Below are 21,071 nucleotides of genomic sequence, written 5' to 3'. Positions count from 1 at the left end.
CATCTAAATTTATGCACTGTATAATTTGCTTATACGCATACTATCATTGCATACTGCTGAAAATGGTTTTAAGATGAAGATTTATATTCATTTTTCTTCCTAGAAAAGTAGAAGGTGAACTTGAAGTCATTTGGGAATCCACATCCAAAGAAAACAGAAGAATGAGAGAACTCTTACATAAATCTTTGGGAAATAACAATATGTGGAATACTGTTACAGGTCATGAGTCACACTTGGATGAAATCTCTCAGAAGGATCTTCTTTATGGACATGATTTTAGCTATTGCGATGTGAAACAATCACCTACTAAAAATGAAACTCAACAACAATCTTAGCAATAAGAATAAAGATAACTTATGCATCTCACCAAAGATAGGATTATTACAGAAAAAACTGTGCCTGAATTTGACAACACTGAACAGTAGAACAGTTACTGACTTCAAAATTACTGTATTTTTTAGAATCATTAAGATGACAACAGCATATTCTCCAGCTACAGTAATTATGAATATAAATCTACACTTTTATGTTTCATTTTTTGAAGAAAAAGCTGTTCCTTGCTCAGGCAAAATGTGATACAGTTCCAAATTAACATAAAACAACTATCCAGTTAAAGAGAAAAAAACAAAGCAGCTGACAGGCTTGGAGTTGTAACACAGGCAAGGCACGTTCCTAGCTTTAGATTAACTGAACAGCAAAAAAAGAAAGCCTCTGTGTGGTAAATAATGTCTCTTACTATAAATCTTAAAAGACCTAATTTCAGGTAATTCCTTCAATATCGCCAAATAAACTATAGATGAAATACAACCAAAACTGAAGAAAAAAGAAAAACAATTTTGGTGTCTGTTCTCTGATCTTAACATCCTGATTTGCAAGGATGTTCTTATATTGGATTGCCTGCCAAAGATCTTGTTCTTTCAAGGACAGAAATATTTAACTGCAAAGCAGACAGGGACACAAACAGCTTTGTGGTGTGTGAAAGCACAGCTGTCCACAAAGCAGAATTATAGGAATCCAGCCATCAACATGTTTCCTCCCCCAGTTTTACCAAGATTGATGAGATGCTGACAGAGGATGCAGTCCTCGTCCTGACTGAGTGGTCTGAATCCCACTTTGGATTCAGCTGCTTTGAGGGAAGTCACACTGACTTCTTTCAGAGCATTTCCTGTAGCAGTGCCAGTCCTTAAATTAGTACGATGTATATTCATCTTCATTTTCCTAAGAATTGCTTTTTCACAATACTTTCATATTGATGTGCAGTATTTCAGGATTAAGTCCTATAACTTCAATTTGGGAATTCATACATAATTTTTTGAATCATCTTTTTGTTTGTTGCTTCATATCCGTAATAAAAACCCAAATGGAACCAGAACATTTTAACATTGTACTGAAATCTTTCTTGAGGCATTTTCTTTCATAGTAAAGTAAAACCATGAGGAATCAGTACTGGGAATTTATCACTATTCTACAAAAAAAAAAATCCTTAACAGTTAGAAGCATTTTTAATTTGTAAGACACGCTCCCCATACACACACAACATCGAGGTCAACTGCTTGTAAACATCACCCAAGGTGGATGAACTCTGCATGTGAACACCAAACACTGTTAAGAAGCTTTAAGCACTTTTACAACTTCTCATCACAAATCAAATGAAATGCAGCTATATGCTATTTGAAAACTGGTGTCATAAAAGTGGAAGGTTATTTAGTGATAAAAAACATTTATGCATGTGGTATTCTCAAAGCTTTCCAAATACAGTCCCTCCTATCACTGCTTAATCCATTTACCATGCAATACAGTAGTGTCACTAGGGTGTTATCTGCTATCAGCTGAGGTAGCATCTGAGCAGGTTTATACCCAGCTGATCTGGGAAAAGTTTTGGTAACACTTAAAAATGGTGATTGAATTTGCCCAAAATAAACTTCATTCCTTTAGTTACCAGGACTGTGTTTTAGTTAAAATACTTGCATGTGTTCAATAAAACTGCTTTTTTTCTTACCTCTGGAAAATAGAGGTCCTTCACTCTGTCCTTAGGTTAATATATCTATAAACACAGTTGCTAAGTTACATTTTATTGCAACTTGGATTAGGCACATAAACCCATCTAGAACAAGAAAAAAAGCAATATAAAAAACACAGACACTGAATAATAGGTAGGACAGGCTGGACTTTACTGTTCCAGTACAAGGTCTTTTTGTTTCACATATTTTCAGTATGTGGAACGTACGTTTTTCCATACACTGCCACAGAACACAGACACTTATCCAGCAGAAGCCTTCATTCAAGCCAGGTCACTAAAAGGAGTAACAGAATACTTTGGTTCCATTTGAAATCAGAAAGACGGGTTAGGTAAGAATTAAGTTACCACGTGGAGAACTGAAAACTTTTGTTTCTTTATGAAATACTTACTATCATAGAAACACAAGGTCCATGCTTTTGAAATTCTAAGAAAACATTCCTCTTTATTTTTCATTAAATTTAATTCCCATAATGACGCACTATCGGTGTAACAACATTTTTCAACATGATAAAATCACCATGCAGTTCGGTGCTACTGCTGAGAAACGTACACAATAACACACTGGACATGACATTCCAATCAGGTGAGCGACTGATAAAATACAAACAGTGCTTCTGAAGCTTATTTTAATTTAGGAAAGGAGCACGAAAACTGACTAATTATAAGTAAAGTGCTGGCAGGCAGACGAGTAAAGAGACAAAGCATCTCACAGCAGCATGGAATAAATAGTGTAAGAATGCAGGATCAGCAGTTCTGAGAAATGGCAACCAGGAACTTCATGTGACGACTGTACAACACAGTATTACACTATCTCAACTGTCAGATGTGACTAGCTTCCTTACCATTTTGCTTTTACAGTCCTATTAAAAACCCAATTAAAAAACACTGACTTTAAATGCTCTCCTTCCTTTTACGGCATCTTGCTGACTGCAGAATGAACTAATTAAGTACTGCTACAACTTCCTTTCACAAAGTAAAATAAAAATAGGGGAAAGTACTTCAATTCTTACCAAGAAACCAAGAAAACAATTCTGAATTTGTAATCCTGCGGCCATATTAATTTCCTCACTTCATTTACAGACCATATTCTGTTCATAACAATTAAGCATACTTGATTTTAACTTGAAATGTAAACACAGCCACCACCTTTCCAAGAACAAACAAAACCCTCAAGGTTTTGGAGTAAACTCAAGTAACACAGACACATCTTCAAAATACTGTTAAAATAAGGTTTTCAGAGGTGAGCTGCAGAGATATTGGAAAGATTCTACTTACTCAAACTCACTAAGAAAAGTACGCCCGATAATGTCCTGTGCTCTGCTGGTGATTCATTCTCTAGTTTATAGCCTATGACAAAGTTTTCTACAGAAGCCGATTTGAGATTCCCTTATCATTAAGTAGAGGTGAAACAGCAGACAGAGGTTTCATTTTATTTTTTCATAAGGATTACCAGAAAGCATGCAATAAGTTATGTACAGATCAATTTATTTCCTCAAATAACTATACATTCAGAAGTCAATTATAGCCAGCTGCTTATCTTCCCCCTTCATGCACTTTTTAGCATAGAAGGAGCTGCATCTTTCTAGCTTGAACATTGGCCTTCAGCAACTCAGAATTCTGAGAGAATCTTTTAAGATTAAGCCATGAAAAATTCACACAATTGTACAGGCAAACAGAATCAGGTGTTCCAAGTGTTTCTGCACTGGGATTACAAATGCCTATCTAGGAAAATCACAGTTCTGACATTTATAATAGCTCTGTGCACTCATCCTGCTCTGCAAATATGGAAATAAGAAAAAAATTTACACTGACTATCAGCAAGAATATAGAAGAGAAGATGCGTTTTGAGGGCTTCTCTGCCTTCAAAAATAGTTTCTCAGTGACACCGCTAGAGGTTTTTTCTTGTACTGAATTTCAACACATCTGTACTCACTCTCTAAAGGCATACTGTAGTATTTTAAAGTTGTTTTACATACCAAATGTTTGGTTTTGAATAACTCAGATTCAAGTACTGTAAGTGTCAAAACAAACCCACGTTGGTTCCTAAACAGAACATACAGCATTTCTGACTTATTTGTAGTGGTTGTTCAGATACAGCCTATATTTCGGCACAGACGGGAAATTATTATTATTTGAGAGAACTTTAAATTCACGTTTTGAAACTAATGAAGAATCCTCATGTCAATAAAAACCACCTACATACTGAGAGAATTAAAATCCTTCTAAATTATTTAAATAATTACTGAATCAGCAAAGACTTCTTGTGGCTTATCTTCAATTATACCTCATCTGAAAGATGTTGTTTACCTCCTTGTTTGAGGGTAAAAAAAAAGGAACAAAAATACAACAGATCTGGAAGACATTTTTATCCATGGCCTTGTAGCAATTTGTCATTAGAGTAAGTACTGAGGTAGGTCAACCATTAGCAAACCTGAAGACCTTTCTAACAGCCTTATTCCTTTCCCTGCTTTGTCACAGGGGCCCAAACAAATATACTGTAAGCAAAAACAAAGGGGGAAAAATATCATTTATTTCAAAAAAATATATACTATGGGCAATAAAAACGACATACTCATCTAATCTTTCCTATTTACATAATGGTATACAGTCCATGAGCAGCTATGGTCCACCACACCATTCTCACCTCCCAGCTCAACAAAGCAGGGTGAGAAAATATAAAAAACAACACCGATGGGTTGAAATAAGGTGGAGTTTTATGAAAGGGGAAAAAAATGCAAAGGCTGCATATGGAAGCAAAGAGAAGCAGAAGTTATTCTCTGCTTCTCATCAGCAAGCGAAGTTTAGCTACTTCTTAGGAAAGAGGGCCTCAAAAAGCACAGCAGTTTCTCAGGAAGACAAATACTTGGCTAGCAAAAGGCCCCCCAGTTGTTATTGCTGAGTAGAATGCCAAAGAAGTATTGGATATCCCTCTGGTCAGTTTTGGTTGGCTGTCCTGGCAATATCCTCATCATCTCCTGCCCACCCCAACCTCCATGTTACGCCAGCACTGCACAGCACTAGCCAAAATGCTGCTGTGACATCAAAACTGTTCTAGCTACAAGTCAAAGCACAGTGCTGTATGGCCAGCCAGTACAACTGACTGCCACAAGACGCAAGGAACTTGCAGCTGTGAGTATGACCTTCCTGACATAGCTATTCAAAAAGACTGTTTTCTTACATTCCACTCAAAACATACCTGGAATTATTCAGAAGAAAAATGAAATGCACTTAAGGTCAGCAGAAGTGAGATAACTTCTTAGAGCATATCTGTTAACAGCCGGAGTCAAAGAAGAGCAAGTGCAATTAAAATTAAACACACCATTCCTCTGATAAAAATGAAGTAACCTGTTAGGTAGCAAGGTTAGAATGGAAAGTATCTATTCTGAGATACCACTAAGCTACAAGTAAAACCTCCAAGTTAGAACAGTCATTACCACTTGTTTAAGAACTGCCAGCCCAAAGAAGAATACGTGCATTACTGCAAGCAATAAATACCAACCCCAACAAACATTAACCTTTATTATTAGTGATAATGGTAATAAAAGCTAAATGTATATGCTATTTTCTTCTTGTTTCCTGAATTAAAGTTGAAAATTACTTTTTATGGTATAATTAGTAAGCAGTTTTTGAAAAGGTTCAAACTACACTGACAGGACCAGCCCACAGAGTGCTTCATTCTGAAGCCCCTTGAAATGTGGGCTCCTTGATCTCTTCAGACGTATACAGTTGAGAGGGAAGGAGTCCTCTCCCATGGTTGTACAATGTAATTCCTCCTGTCCATGAAGGAAAAAAAAACCAAACAGTAGGATTCTTGAACTCAGCGCTGTTGTTGTTGTTTTTAAATTTTAAATGACTCAGAAAAGGATTGCTGATAGAAGTCCAAGCCCTTTAACAGCTCTATGCCATCCAAAGACCAACTCTTAAAATAAAACTAGATAACAAATGAATATACTTCTTCATTTTTATAAGGAAACAGGCTAACTGTAATCAAGCCACTGACACATTAAGCACATCCATTCAACACGAGAACTTTCCAAATACATATTCAACAATGACTCAATAAATTGATTTCTTAGTGAAAAACTAAAAGATATTCAGTGTTGCCTGTATTATATCTGAACAAACAAAATAAGAGAGGTGTGATGCAGGAAAAAATCTGAGAACATCATAAGGGACATAGAACATCTGCATGTAAAATTCAAAGATTACTCACTCATAATACACTGCATTAAAAAAAATCATAAGTTCATTCCCTGTTAAGTAAGGTTATTCAGACAACAAACTTGATACTCTTTCCATCAAAATTACCCAAGAATTTGTACATTTCTTTTTTTGTTGGTCTGGAAATTCCAGACAGCAGATGACGTGAAAGGTCTGTTTACCTCATTTTGAGAGGAAAAAAAATAACCCCCCATGTATAATTCCCCTTCCCATCTCCAAAGTGTTTTTTTCTTCTCACATGAGCTGTTTCAGCAGTCTGTGTCATTTCCATAAAAACAAAGGAGCAGTAAGCAGATGACGTGTCTTCATCATCAAGCCTAGAGAACACAGAAATACATTATATAATTTATATGCGCTATATTATATATAATATATGCAATTGATAGATGTAGAAACATCAGTATACCATGATTACTAAGATTTTTTTTTAAGTTTCTGTAAAAGATAATGAAAAAAGTAAATTGTTGATGTCTGGCTCTTGATATGCTTAAAGTAAGATTCTGACTTTTAATATTCTGTATTCCCTGTTGGTAAAACAAACAAGAACTGCACACAACTCCGCTGTTCAGATGGTAACTTCTGAACAAGTTGGTTACAATGAAAAAGCTTTCTTGAAGTTTAACCCTGCTTTTAATTCTTACCAAAATAAAGAGGAGAAAGTAAAATTGATAGCTGCAAAAATGCAGCTACAGCTTTGTTTTCAGTACTATTATTACTTTGCAATCTCATCCTCATCAGCAAACTAGACGAAGGGACAGAGTACACCCTCAGCAAGTTTGCTGATAATATGAAGCCATGAGGAGCGGCTGACATGCCAGAAGGCTCTGTTGCCATTCAGTGTGACCTGGACAGGCTGGACAGCTGGGCAGAGAAACCCCCCTGAAGTTCATCAACGGTAAGTGGCCAGTGTGCCCTCGTGGCCAAGAAGGCCAGTGGGATCCTGGGGTACATTCAAAAGAGCATGGCCAGCAATGTGACAGAGGTGATCCTACCCTTCTGCTCTGCCCTGGTGAGGCCACATCTGGAGTACTGTTGTCCAGTTTTGGCTCCTCTGTTTAAGGAAGGCAGGGAACTTCTACATAGAGTCCAGCAAAAGGCCACAAAGATGACTGGGGCCTGAAGCAACTCCCTTACGAGCAAAGGCTGAAAGACCTGAGTCCATTCAGTGTAGAAAAGATCAAGAGGTCATCTTCTTAATGCTTACAAATATTTAAAAGACAGTAGTCAAGTGGATGGGGCCTAGGTTCTTTATAGCAGTGCCTAGCAGCAAGACAAGGGGCAATAGGAACAAACTGGAACACAGTTCCATACAAACATGATCTCCATGTTTGTATGGAGTTCATGTTTCTCCATGAACTCAATGATCTCCAGAGCTTCCTTCCAACCCCTATGATTCTGTGATTCAGTCTCAGAGAAAAATAGACGTGGCACAGTCTGGCTCTTCCATAACAAAACACGGTAGACAGAAACCAATATAAGGTTGTTTCACATTTTCTTCAGTCTATTTTTTAATCACAGATTAATATTACAAAAGCCAGGAACTCCTGTCGATCAAGACTGCATGCTTTAACAGAATAATAAAAGGAAAAAAAAAGGCTGTCAAAGTGCCAGTATACAGTGGGAATAGAATGGCAAAGTTTGCTTCTCTCATTCCATTTATCATTAGTCTTTGTGTCAGCGACATACAGACAACCTCAACTCTTCACTGTTTTTTTTATTTAGGTCCAACAACATAGGCTTATTTCCAGTCCTGTATTACTACTGTTCCTGAGGCATTACCTCATAACAAGCAGTCTTAAAATGTATTAATCACATTAAGAACTGTTAGCTTAACAGTAGAAATTAAAAAAGTCGGTTACGTTTGACTTAATTAGGACGTACTGCATGCATTACCAACAATGATGTGAAACGTACTTAATGGTTTTTTTGCTAGTAGTTTTGGGATGAATACCATGAATGAAGCTACCTTGTTTCAGCATGCACAGTATTAGCAATGTTTTCCTGGATATACAGCAGTACAGAAATTGAGACAGGTTTTCTTCCCCTAGAGGGGGATTTTTAAACATATACAAAAATGAAAAATAGAGACTGCAGATGAAATGAACACAAGCTTCCCACTCAGCCATCTTCAGGCTGAATGAAAATGAAAAACAAATGAGAGATTTCTGCTCACACTTTTCCATCTCCTCAAGATGGAACAAGCTGTTTTTATGGGATGCACTTAACATCTGGACAGATGGTTTTAAACACATCCACATTAAAACAATTACTTCAAGTTTACCTTTCCACAGTTTCTAAACCAGAAATAGCTTGACATGAAATTAAAATGCACTCCAATTATGATTTCCTCTCACTATATAATAAAATACTTAGGTACTGGACAAACATTCTTAACAAATGGAAAAAAACTTTTTGTTTTAAATATAAACTAATTGGACTATTGGTTTACATGTGGTTCCCATCTCAAAGCTTCTTGGCTGAGAACAGGTTTAATGATTACCTTATATAACCTCTGTACTTAAGCTGCTGTTGCTTCTGCGTATTCTAGTTTCGGACATGGACTTGTGTTGCTCTCTAACTGGCTGGTAAATCTAACGGGAGGAAAGAGAAACACACTATACAGAGATCCCTGGAGCCTGAATTACACCAAAGAAATACAAGCAAGGTAAGTGACAGTATGAATTACTAAAAGATGACAACATATTCTAGACAAAAAAAACTTTAAAAGAGAGAAGTTGGGCACAAAGCTGTAATAGAACTCAGTGACCCAAGCCCTGCATTCCTTACATGGGCAGTTTTCCATTATAGCTTGAATCTTAAGTTTGATTATGTTGATTTTTCAAGTCTTTAAATCATAAACCAGGTCTCTCTATAGCAGAAAGATTTCTGAAGACCAGCATTACTGAGATGGATATTCCATCAATTTAAAAGACTAAAAAAAAAAAGCCAAGAATTACTGGATACTCGCTGAATTGCCAAAACATGAAGCACACCTGAATACTGTCTGTTTAGCTGCAAAACAATCTTCAATGTTCAGATTCTAACAGCAACAGGTGGAGAGTCTAAGGAGAGAGGAGACTGAGTGAATCAACAGTGGCAATCAGGACTAATCTATCCTAACCTCCACTTCCATCACTACTTCAGGTTGGATTTTATTCCAATACTGTGTGAAACAAGCAAAATTCCCAAGAAGATACATTCACAAGTCTAAAATTAACTTTTTAAAGTCAAATTGTTTACAGACTAATTCCAAACGGAATACAATGTTCAGTAGAAAACATTCACCTTGAGTCAACACAGAGAACAGCAACACTTTCTGAAGCAAAGAGCTGCTAATTAGACAGTTACAGGAAATGACATCTGGTCTAATATATTTGCATCTCCAAGAAATCAGGAAAAGGCCTAATTTAACAAAGATCAGAAGTTATCACTCTTCAATAAGAAAACAAGCTAGCTTTAAGTGAAAGATTCAATCAGCCTGGTCTCCTAGAGGCATTCAAAGGAGAGAGACTACACTGATTTTTTTCCTTTATTTAGATATTTAAATAAGTACTTCAAATGGGTGAAGGAAGCTTGAGGAAAAGAAAAGAACAGGACAACAGAAAGGAGGATGGACAATCCATTCAGAGTCAGGAACCCCAATCTATGAACCTAAAAAAACAGGTAAATGCCAACACCCACTCCCTTAACATGCACATGTGAAGGGCTGGCACAGGGAGACAGTAAGAATGTATGTGTGACGATGTATCCTCTTACAGAAGTTGAAACTGCTCTTATTTGCAACAGCATACTAGGATCTTCGTGGTGTGGTTGAATTACATTTTATGAACTCATTAACTACTATGCATATAGCTCTGATATAAACACAATTAAAAGAAAGAATATATGATTTTCAAGTCTTAAAATTACTTGTTTAATATTTTATACTTCAGAATTGCTCAGCATAACATCACAACTTTACTAATTCTTTCTACACAAACTTCTCAGAGGCTGAACAGAGCTGGGTTCAGCTCACAGCTTCTGCAAGTGTGCTAGTGTTTATGTCCGTACAATAGCTAATGGTACAGGAAGACAAATGGTAATTTTTCTTCTCCAGAAAATGACAGATGCTTTAACAGAAAGGATATGCCACTTCTTTTACCTCTGATGAGACTCCTAAAGGGAACTGTAATTTATCTTTCAGTTTAAGCAACCTGGAAAATGATACTCTGTATAGCTTCATTTATGTGCTAAGAACCTGGACTGGCAAAATACTGATGCTATTAGACTAGCTATAACTTAATAAGGACAATTTAAGACGCCCATGCTATTGACTTTTGAGCCTCAAGTTTTATTACATTCATCTAATATGCAGGTCGCTACAAAGTCTGGAGAATGTAATCTTTTCACCATGTATCAATATTAAGGTACTTTCCCTGCACAAAAATACCTGAAGCAAGGAGAGCAGAGCAACTGCTTAAAGAAAAAGGGCAGAAGTCCTCCAAGAAGGCATATCTTAGAAGCTACAAAAATTCAGAATTCTAAGTGTTCACCAAAATGCGATGCTTAATTTAAATAGAGAAAAGAGAACTGCTAACTCATACGAAGTTAATTTTGAGACCCACATAATTCAAAGGATGGTTTATGAAAACAAATATGCAAGCTGGCATGCCACAGCCCATGTATGTACTTGGAAGAAAAGAAATTCCATAGTTTACTAGTTAGTTGAAACTTCATGTCAAAAGCTACAACAAATCACTGATGTCAATTACTATTGTTGTATGAAATTGAAAACTAGTTATTAGAAATTACTTCACCAAAATGTCTCCTTTTATTTCAAGGTGGGCCTGATTAGTGGAATCTGTATGATCGTTGGTACAATTATTGGCTCAGGCATCTTTGTTTCCCCAAAATCAGTACTTGCCAATGTTGGAGCTGTGGGTCCTTGTTTAACCATCTGGGCAGCCTGTGGAGTTCTGGCAACACTAGGTAAACAGAGATAACACAAAGAAAATTATTTAAGCAAAAATTCAAACGATTTACTACTCCATGTCTGCATACAACTCATTTCACAAATTAGGTAATAGCACCTAAACAAAAATCAGTAATACTCTGATGACTGTAATATGCGTGTTGTTTATAAACAATAAATTAAGCTATTAAAATCATGAACATTTTTAGCTCGTTTTTGAAGCAGGATTTAGTTTTGCTCACTTTATCCACTAATTGTAATAAAGAGAACACCTACTTAAATCACAGGCAAAACAATATGCTGAATTTACTAGCAGTGGTCTGGTATTCCTACTGTTTTTCTACAGTTGTGTAAGTCTAATTTTAGCATACAAAATTTAGTACTAAGCATCTCAGAATATTTCAATTAGGAAAAGAAAAAGGAATTGTTTGTTATGTCAGATAAAGAGCACAGAAATAACCATTTCTGAGTAAGGTACCAACTACACCAATGAAACTGAAAGTGCCACCGTACTTTAAAGAAGAGCTTAGTAGACATTTTACTTCAAAATTGTGCAACAACATCTTTTTCTCCATTGGTGTCTAAAAGGTACGTCAACTTACTGCAGTTGTTTTCTGATGTTAAGTGTTGGCTCTTAATGAAATCAGAACCTTTGTCCTTCATCTACAAGTCTTAAACACAACTAAGAGTAAATTCTAGATTGTCGCTTAAGTTTCAATATGTTTCTCCCAAACTCACACATCCTCACAATTAAAATCTAATGTGCACAGCAAAACGTATGCAAACATGAAAGAATAAAGGATACATTACATATATCTATCCACTTCTGCAATTGTGCTATCTATAAATGGCCCATAGTGTAAGATGTGTATAAACCAAACAAAAAAAATAACCAACATGTTTCTTGTTGTTCAGGTGCACTTTGTTTTGCTGAACTTGGTACAACAATCACAAAATCAGGAGGAGAATATCCTTACCTTATGGAGGCCTTTGGCCCAATACCAGCATTTCTGTTTTCTTGGGCAAGCTTGCTTGTCATAAAACCCAGTTCTTTCGCTATCATATGTCTCAGCTTTGCAGAATATGCATCAGCTCCCTTTTATCCAGGTTGTGATCCACCTCCAGTAGTCATCAAGTGCCTTGCAGCAGCTGCCATTGGTAAGACTTCTTAGTTATTTTATAAGTGACAAATTCCCTAATTGCCAAGCAACTTCTGCTTACCCTCAACCATTTCAGAATAGTAAGAATTCAGTACATTAATCCTTATGAGGACGGCAGGAAGCAATGCTACACTGAAAGGAACAGAACTATGGAACAATGTTTAATTTTTATTATTTTTGAAGTACTAATAACTATTTTAATTTTGGAACAATATAGTAATTGTGGGAAGGACTCACTGACTCAATATACAAGGTAGATGGTTTGCTTCTAGCCTAGGTTTCTTCTTTACCAAGAAAAATAAAGCCATATAACAAACACTCATCTGTAGCAGAAAAGAAAGAAAAAAATGTTAGCGAAGGTATTTCTGTATTTATCACAATGCAGTGCAGTTACTATGTACATAGTTTTGTTGTTACTGTTAAAAGTAGATATCTAATTCAGTAACTTTCTCCTCACTAATTTAAATCAACCAATCAGTTGTTATAAATTGTATGAGTTACATAGAAAAAATGCTTAAACCTACTTTTCTTTCAGATAAATTTAATGCAAGACGTATGAATTTCTTTCTTTTAGTGGTAATTACAGTAGTGAATTCTCTGAGTGTGAAGCTGGGAAGCTACCTCCAGAATTTACTCACAGCTGCCAAAATGGTAGTTGTGGCAATCATTGCTGTAACTGGGATTGTTCTCCTTGCACAAGGTAATCAAATATACATTCACTTCCAACAATTATTTTAGTTTCTGCTGTGATCTTTAAGAGCTTCCTACTGACAAAAAATGGCACAAAAAGAAGGCTATCTTTCTTCAGTGTTGCTGTCCCAAAGTCTCTTTGAAACTACAGTACTTTCTTTTACAAGAACTGCGGTAAGAATTTCAATACTACCACTAAGTCCATAAAAATTCTATGAATTCATTTTTAACAAAATGTTTCAAAAGACCCAGCAGATGCTGGAGTTTTTCTTCACCTAGTGGTGATTAGCCAGATTGCAACATTTTGTCACTAACATTTGTCTTATTTCCAGGAAAAACACAAAACTTCCAAGATTCTTTCAAGGACAGTAAAATTTCTGTTAGCTCTATTGGTTTGGCATTCTATAATGGACTCTGGGCATATGATGGATGGTAAGGTATCTTTACAAGCGTTAACAGTTACAGTTTAACAGCCTTTAACTCTCTACCCCAGTAGAACTCAAAAGATGCAAGTTAACATCTGATTTTCATAAGTAAATCTCTTAACAAATTGCGGACAAAGAATAGTATCCTCAGTTAAAAAAATATATCCATTAAGAGGGAAAGATTTTATAGTAGATCCTGAAAGGGCTACTGCTTTGGTGCTAAAGGTGGTTAGATACCATAGTAATGAGAGACACAAAAACGGCTAATTCCATTAGTTCAGGCAAAAGCTCTACAGGTTACCCCTGAAGTCCATGCTTTATGAAGCATTCAATTAGAACAAGAGAACATAAATAATAGAAGTTTTAATTCGCATGGTTTTACATTTTTTCTTCTTGATCGTTAGTTGGAATTAACACAGTAACAATAAAGCTTCCTTCCCTGAGAAGCTTCCGTTTTAAATCTCATCTGTTTTGTTATCTTGTGTTAGTACAAAGAAAATACGTTTGAAATAATCACATAAGGAAGGTTTTAGGTTTACATTCATGTTCTATATGAAGCGTCCATATTCAATAACTCAGAAGGCTACCTTTCCACTATTACTTTCATCAGAATAAACTTACTTACTAGAGGAATATAGATAATCTCTGTACAATCCAGAAAATATGCATTTCACTTCCTGGAACTAACAGGAACATAAACTGGTTTGAGGCTCTGCTGGTACAAATCTAAGATCGAGATCCAATCCATTAATGCTATTCTTCAACATTCAGACTGTCAAGTCTTGCAAATAGATACATATTTTTAAAGGAATTAAGAATATAAATCTTTACTTACAGGAAAAGAAATCAAATTCAGACAAAATATCAGACCAAATTTAAATTGATTGCTCTTTCAGGTTCTCTTTCCAAGCTTGAGGCTCTCAACTCAAGCATGCACATCTGCGTTTCAGATACTTACCTAGAGTTTTTTATCTAGAGGTTTTTTTTTTTTTTTTTTTGGTTTTTTTTTGGGGGGGGGGGGAAGCTGCAGCCTGAATCCTGAATAATTACTTCAAAAGCCATCAGGGACTGAAATTTCAAAAGCTGCCTGGCAAGCTATAAATATGAATTTCTTCTCATGTTTTCAGAAACAGAAGAGTAAAAAAAGTTTCAATGTTGTCCGTGGTCTACTGAAAATGTGCATCTAGATCTGTAAATTCCAATTTAAGGTGTTTACATCACAACTTGAAGAGATATTGTTAAAATTAGTAGACTTAAACTTGAGTCCTTGCAATGGGCACAGTGAACTAGTGCTTTTACTTGAAAAGATTAGATATTGCAAACTTGAAGCTCAAAGGAAATATCTGGTTATTCCAGGACATTATACCCAGGAGCTAAGACAACCTCAATTCAAAATTATACAGGCACTTCTGCAATTGCAGGATGCATCAAAACTTTAAGGAGGAAAAAGTTAGTTACTCGAGGCTCACAGTTGGATAAGAAATTCATATTTTTTTTGTTTGGACCAGCAGTTCAACTATTCTTTTTAATTATTATTATTTTTAACTGGAAAGGCAAACTATCAAGAAATAACATCTGATTGCTAGTAACATCTTATTAATACCTTTACTTTCAGGAATCAACTCAATTACATCACAGAAGAACTGAAGAATCCTTACAGGTAAAAAAAATACATAAGAAAGTTATATTCTTAGCAATAAAAATAAAACTCAGTTTTTGTACAAGCAAGGACATTTTGGCTTGACATCAATAGGAATGCTACTCAAAGTTGGAGTACTAGCAGACAAAGAGCTATCACATATTCTGGCTTTCATAAATGCGATTTCTTGTTTTAATCCTGATTTCTGTTGCTCTACAGTAAAGGAACGTAAACATACCTGAAGAATATCTGGGGAAAAAAAAAAGTCCAGTTTACTACAGTAACAATGACAATGACACAGCAATGCTAATGAAGTCTTACTTTTGCATTCTTTAGAAATCTACCACTATCTATAATTATTGGAATCCCCTTGGTTACAATTTGTTACGTTCTGATAAACATTTCATATTTCACCGTAATGACTTCAACAGAACTCCTGCAGTCCCAGGCCGTTGCTGTGGTAAGTCTCCTTACTTCGTAAAAAAAGTATCTGAAGAAGGCTGTGTGCAGTAAAGCTTCTTCTGCAGTAAAAATGAATAAAACCAACCTGTAAATTTAAGATAGGATTTATTTCCGAACTTTCAGCCTCACCTTGATCTCTCCACCCCCCCCCATCTATCACTTAAAAAAATTATACAGTGGCTAATTTTAAATACTTCATCATATCCCACAAAAAAAATGCAAGCAAACATAATGCAGTCTTTGAGGTAACATTCTTTAAAGGCTACAGCTCAGCAGTTGACTTTTTTTCTCAGAAGTACTAAAAAGTATATGGAAAAATAACTGCTGCTTTGTCCTTGTCAGTGCTTCCAGTAGTTCAAAGAAACAAGTACGTGCAAAATGACAGTACATGAGACCTTACCATTCTGAAGGTAGAAGTCAGCTGTAGTTTACTTCCTCATTAGATCTAGCTTTATCTTAACATGATTAAGAGAAATCATTTTTTCATTACTACAAGACATACCATTGCCAAAATTCATTAAAGATTATTCTTAAGATTCTGGAAATTTATATAAACACATCTGTCCCTCCAGTTCCACTCATTATATTTTCCAGGGGGCATCTGTCTCCCAAACCACTGATCCCTGCACTGTAGCAAGTTCCTGCTGTTAGTTTTACATAAAAACAAAGAGCACCCCATATGCATGCAGAAGGCAGTGTAACACAATTAAGTACATTAACATAAAAAATACTCAACAATCACATGAAAATCCTTTAAATAATAGGATTGCATTTTGTAATTTTGCAAATTTTATGCATTTTGCAAATTGCGTAATTCTGACGCAATTTAGTTATCTTTGTTAGTTATTCCTCCACTAAGAGGTACGCTAGCTAACCCAAAGTTTTATGCTGATAAAGAACCACTTCTCTCTGGGGTACCACTAAGCTGACAACCTGTTGTAAGCTAGCACAGAACTAGCAATGAAGTGATAAGATGAAGAAAATCTCAACTGCTACTGGGCAGTACAAAAGTAACGCAGCAAACAGCAAAACGAGTGCTCTGTATAAACACATCTCTCTATGTACTGATGAGTACCCAGCTACTGGATAAAGCAACTATACTCCGATGTTAAGCTTGAGCAGAAGTGGAACTCTTTATTCTTGACTTATTTAAAAAGTTAATCAGCTGTTAAATACAAACTCAGAATCTCCCTCCTGTCCAAGTCTAAATTTAAATTCTCCTACAGCAGACCAATGTATCTACATTAGTCCCAATTCATCTTGTAGAAACTAGCAGCGTAACAAGACACAGGCCTACTCCGTAAACTTTCGAAGTTTGTCCTTCACATATTCACCCTTAATAATGCCTCAGATGTTACAGCTTCACTACCATTATTATTCTTTCTCTATAGACTGTATGTGTGCAGTGCTCTGCAGCAATCATCTTCTGTTTTGTTTTGCAGACATCCCCAAACCAAGTGTTAAACTGAATTGAATTTCAGTGTATTTTTCACATCTGTCTCCCAGTGTTTCCTACGCACGCTGCATCAAAAGCACCAGGACAATAATATCCCACTCTTCCTTATAGAGTCTTACATGAATTAATTCAAGTTCTAATCCGGCTAAACGCTCCTGAATATATACAATGCACATTTTATTGATAAAAATACAGTCTATTTTTGAAGTGGCACCAACATTTTAATATTTCAAAAAGTAGTTAAAATAACAAAAATGATTAATTTTAATCCCATATCCCAGACATTTGGAGACAGAGTCCTTTATCCAGCCTCCTGGATAATACCTCTCTTTGTGGCCTTTTCTACAATTGGCTCTGCCAATGGGGTATGTTTTACTGCAGGCAGGTAAGTTCCCATTCTAAATATCTTAAAATTATTTTTTTGAAGAGTGGAAAAAAAATTATGTATGTATATTCGACCAGAATAAATACAAAGAGAAAATAACTGCAAGTACTTGCAAATCTAGCTACAGTATATTTTGCAAAAAGCAACAGTAGCTATACAGGTTTGAAAAAACCTCCTCACTTCAAAGTAGATACAGCATTTTTTTTTTTGGCTGAATTTAAATCTAATCATTAAGGAAACAAAAATTAGGAATTAGAACATGACTACAGAATTAACAGTCAAGAACTTGAAAAAGAAGCTGTTCCTTTTGATCTATTGCTCAGCACTTATTTCCTACTTTAAAAAAATGTATACTATCTGAATGCAGTAGGACTGTACAGACTTTAAGAGCAGGCTGTCAAGATACTTCTTTGATATGGTAAAAAATTAAAACAAATACTCTTTATTAAAAGAAACAGGCACTAACATTTTTTTCCAAAAACAATTCCAGTTAAATTGAATGTTAAATCTAATGACTCTGAAAACAGAATTAGTTTCGAGTTCTGTGCATTAATATCAGTATTTCCACCATTTCAGTTTACTGCAATATTCCCTAAATACCACTGTATATTAAAGGAAATAGCGATGCACACTAGAGGAAACTCAATTCAGATGCAGCTGCACAATAAAAACAAATCTTTAGAACAATGGTACTCTGCCCTTCCCCTTCTTTTTGGTAAAGTAAATCCACTTGAACTCTATCAGGCTAACAAGCTTGCCTGGCTTTTGTTTTTTTCAGACTTGTTTATGTAGCAGGCCGTGAAGGGCACATGCTAGAAGTGCTCTCTTACATTAGTGTTAAGCGCTTAACACCAGCACCCGCTATCATCTTTCATGTAAGTATACACCTTAAGTACAGTGAAATTATGAAAAAAGATGTTAGCAAGCACTTTCAAAGTTTCCTTCCAGCAGCCTTAACATCTTCCCATCTCCGTGGGATTATGATCTCTATGTAACCATAGGTGACAGGAATATCACTAAGCAATTATTAGGAAACAAAGACGACTGCAGAGGAAAAGCAACTCCTTAATTTGAGAAGTTCCATTTCACAGATGAATTTTCAAATCAAAATGCTAAGAATCCATAGAATGAAGGTTAAATTAAAACATATATATATATATATATATAGGCATCGAATTCTTTACTTCACAGGATGCCCGTGGTATATTTCCTGCTGTATTTCCTCCTTTTAAGAAAGCATCTACATCTTTCCATTTAAAAAGAGTTCTCTACATTTAGTAAACTTATTTTGAAATAAAACTAGACTATTTTTATACTTTACCTGTATGTAAAGGTTAAACCAGATAAACTCAATTTTATTGCTCTATCCGCTCCCATAAATATATTAAAAAAATGCACATTTAATATATTCTCTTCCTTCCACACAGACAGTCAACAACAGAATGAACGAGCACACACAATTTAAGTCTTTTAACTTAAAACAGAATTAAAACTACACACAAGTAGCTGCAACTCGCGTGTACTCAAATATCTAAGCAAAAGCACACAGTAATCAGGCTCTGAATACTGTAGACATACACCCATACAGGGACACAAGTGTAGTTCAATTTTTTATAATAGGCTATGCTAACTTTTGTTTCTGTTTTTAGGGGGCTATTGCTATTATTTATATTATCCCTGGTGACATTAACACACTCATAAACTATTTTAGTTTTGCGGTCTGGATATTTTATGGTTTAAGTGTATTTGCACTTATTGTTATGAGGTTTACAAGAAAGGAATTCAAGAGACCAATCAGGGTAAGTTCAGCATTCAGTATGGCTTTTCTTCCGTTTCCATAAATAGCATAAACTAATTCTAGAAGTTTGGATACTTACACAACATCCTGAGGCAGAGGCCTCTGTCCCACGTGAAATCTAACCGTTTATTTGTAGCTCCTTCAAGTTTTGCACCAGGACAAAGCTCGAAGATTCCAAAGGAGCCCATGCTCCTTTTATTTTCGCTCACACAGACCACAGGTAGAAATTCTGTTTCAGATTTTCAGGGATGGGAATCTACAGTCAGCAGACACAAAGACAGGGTCAGAGTTCTCTGTACCGGAGCAAGGTCCCAAATCCATTAAAACACATGTGAATTACTACACTGTAATCTGCAATACAAACAGATATTTTAAAATGATTTAAAAGACTTCCTCTATCCATATTCTTACTACTTTAATTGCCAGATCTAGTTCCAGAAATCTCAGAGGGCAATGAAAATCTGCCTCTCGTATACACAACTTCTGTAAGAATGGTAGAACAACTGGCTAAGTATTTTTGTGATTATTATTATTATTTTTTTTTTTTTAACTTGCAGATACCTATCATCATTCCAGTTATAGTGACATTAATATCCATTTTATTGGTACTGGCACCAATTATCACCGCACCTGAACTGGCCTATTTGTACTGTGTTTTATTTATACTAAGTGGACTTATATTTTATGTACTTTTTGTTCATTTCAAGTTCAAGTGGTCCCAAAAAATATCAGGTAAGTATACATCAACCACCAAATTCAACACAACATTCTTAAGCCTCACAGTAACTACCCCAACAAAGCTCATTTTATGGCCCATCCCAACTAAATCATATAGTGGGGGGGAACAAAAAAGGAGGCAATTTTCCAGACAGATAACATTAGTAAAGCTCACTGTGTCACTGAAGAGAATTTTATCCATTTTTGCAAGAGAAAAGGATGTCCAACTTAAAGCAACGAAGAAACTTACTACAGCGATGTACAGATCTGCAGACTAACACAAAGAAGCACTTTTTAAATGAGTAGAACTACTCTAACTGTAATGTTAGCTTTTCAGAAAGTTCCTCTAGTCGTTAGTTAGAGCAGCAAATACTCTTATGCCACAGAGCACTCTGCTGTTGGCTCAAGTTAGCAATTTTATTATGCTTACTAAATACAACATAAGCATTAAGACCAACATGAGTCAGCGCTGTCCAGCAAACTGAAGGCTGCAAGCATTCAGCGTGATCATTTATAAAATGATTTTTCTTGATCTCAAAAGGAACTCTTTAATAATCTCCCAGAAAACGTGATATGCAGGAATTTTTAAGAGGAAAACTGGAACCAGCTACAGAAAGCAGAATTAACAGTTCTACAGACAAAAAATTCCATCACGTGTTTCTCTCCCTAGCCCGAGTTATCACGTATTACACATTATACAATTAGAAACAGTTTGCTATATAAAAAGTTTAGAAACTGTAGGATATTTTAGCTTGTTTTGATTTCCCACCCCTTATTTAAATTTTAGATATGAAAAGACACACAACAACTTCAAAGAATATTTTTAACTAAGAAACATGGTATTAATCTGAATATAAATACTTTTTTCCTGGTAAGGCTTCTAATAATTAATTTCCTTCTCAGAGCCCATCACTATGCACCTTCAGATGCTTTTGGAAGTTGTTCCACCAGAGGAAGTTGCAGAATAAAATATTTTGTATGTGATAGAATGTTTTTAAAATGCTACATCAGTTGAAGGAGATTCCATTTAGTTCGGGGCACACTAGCTTTCTGAATTGGTATGCTCATATTAGTGTGCAGCATTTTTGCAATGCTACTCAGTATGTGAAGTACATTAAATATAAGAATAAAGGATTTCTGAGCCAAA

The 21,071-nt window shown here is 35.6% G+C and overlaps 3 protein-coding genes across 13 annotated transcripts in view; 2 read left to right on the top strand and 1 right to left on the bottom strand.

Moving 5' to 3' along the window:
* The window catches only part of FAAP24 (Fanconi anemia core complex associated protein 24), a 56,614-nt gene extending 53,257 nt beyond the window's left edge, over positions 1 to 3,357 (bottom strand). Inside the window, exon 1 of the mRNA XM_040707076.2 lies at positions 2,000 to 3,357. The gene's annotated coding sequence lies outside the window, so the exon portion shown is untranslated. The remainder of the gene's footprint in view (positions 1 to 1,999) is intronic.
* The window catches only part of CEP89 (centrosomal protein 89), a 26,747-nt gene extending 19,634 nt beyond the window's left edge, over positions 1 to 7,113 (top strand). For 5 of the 7 annotated variants that reach the window (XM_040707068.2, NM_001389555.2, XM_040707073.2 and 2 more), the window contains one exon: positions 104 to 1,372. In XM_040707068.2, the coding sequence (XP_040563002.1) occupies positions 104 to 335 (232 nt within the window). In that variant the 3' untranslated portion in view covers positions 336 to 1,372. Of the gene's footprint in view, positions 1 to 103; positions 1,373 to 6,979 lie in introns of those variants that run through there. The other 2 variants (XM_040707070.2, XM_040707071.2) reach the window with 2 other exon arrangements.
* SLC7A9 (solute carrier family 7 member 9) lies at positions 7,020 to 21,071 on the top strand. Of its 5 annotated transcripts, XM_046899466.1 has the most exons (14): positions 7,020 to 7,136; positions 8,790 to 8,906; positions 9,779 to 9,904; positions 11,062 to 11,209; positions 12,108 to 12,350; positions 12,927 to 13,052; positions 13,375 to 13,474; positions 15,083 to 15,127; positions 15,443 to 15,566; positions 17,306 to 17,409; positions 18,188 to 18,284; positions 19,059 to 19,208; positions 19,765 to 19,939; positions 20,828 to 21,071. In XM_046899466.1, exons 3-14 carry the CDS (start codon positions 9,800 to 9,802, stop codon positions 20,890 to 20,892), a joined length of 1,482 nt encoding a protein of 493 aa, XP_046755422.1. In that variant the 5' UTR covers positions 7,020 to 7,136; positions 8,790 to 8,906; positions 9,779 to 9,799; the 3' UTR covers positions 20,893 to 21,071. The 5 variants fall into 5 exon arrangements, with proteins under 5 accessions (XP_046755422.1, XP_046755423.1, XP_046755420.1 ...); XM_046899467.1 differs by lacking the exon at positions 19,059 to 19,208; XM_046899464.1 differs by having other exon boundaries at positions 19,765 to 21,071.

The sequence above is a fragment of the Gallus gallus genome, chromosome 11 (assembly GCF_016699485.2).
Source record: "Gallus gallus isolate bGalGal1 chromosome 11, bGalGal1.mat.broiler.GRCg7b, whole genome shotgun sequence".
Classification (NCBI taxonomy): Eukaryota; Metazoa; Chordata; class Aves; order Galliformes; family Phasianidae; genus Gallus; species Gallus gallus.
Note: the sequence above shows the minus strand (reverse complement) of the source record. Positions and strands in the feature narration are given on the sequence as shown.

What these genes read in the sequence shown, in the direction of transcription:
- SLC7A9 (XM_046899464.1), top strand. Translation starts at nt 9,800, where the DNA reads ATGGGTGAAGGAAGCTTGAGGAAAAGAAAAGAACAGGACAACAGAAAG. An exon ending in AGTCCCAGGCCGTTGCTGTG is followed by an intron (nt 15,567 to 17,305) that starts GTAAGTCTCCTT and finishes CCCATATCCCAG; the next exon opens with ACATTTGGAGACAGAGTCCT. An exon ending in GTATGTTTTACTGCAGGCAG is followed by an intron (nt 17,410 to 18,187) that starts GTAAGTTCCCAT and finishes TGTTTTTTTCAG; the next exon opens with ACTTGTTTATGTAGCAGGCC.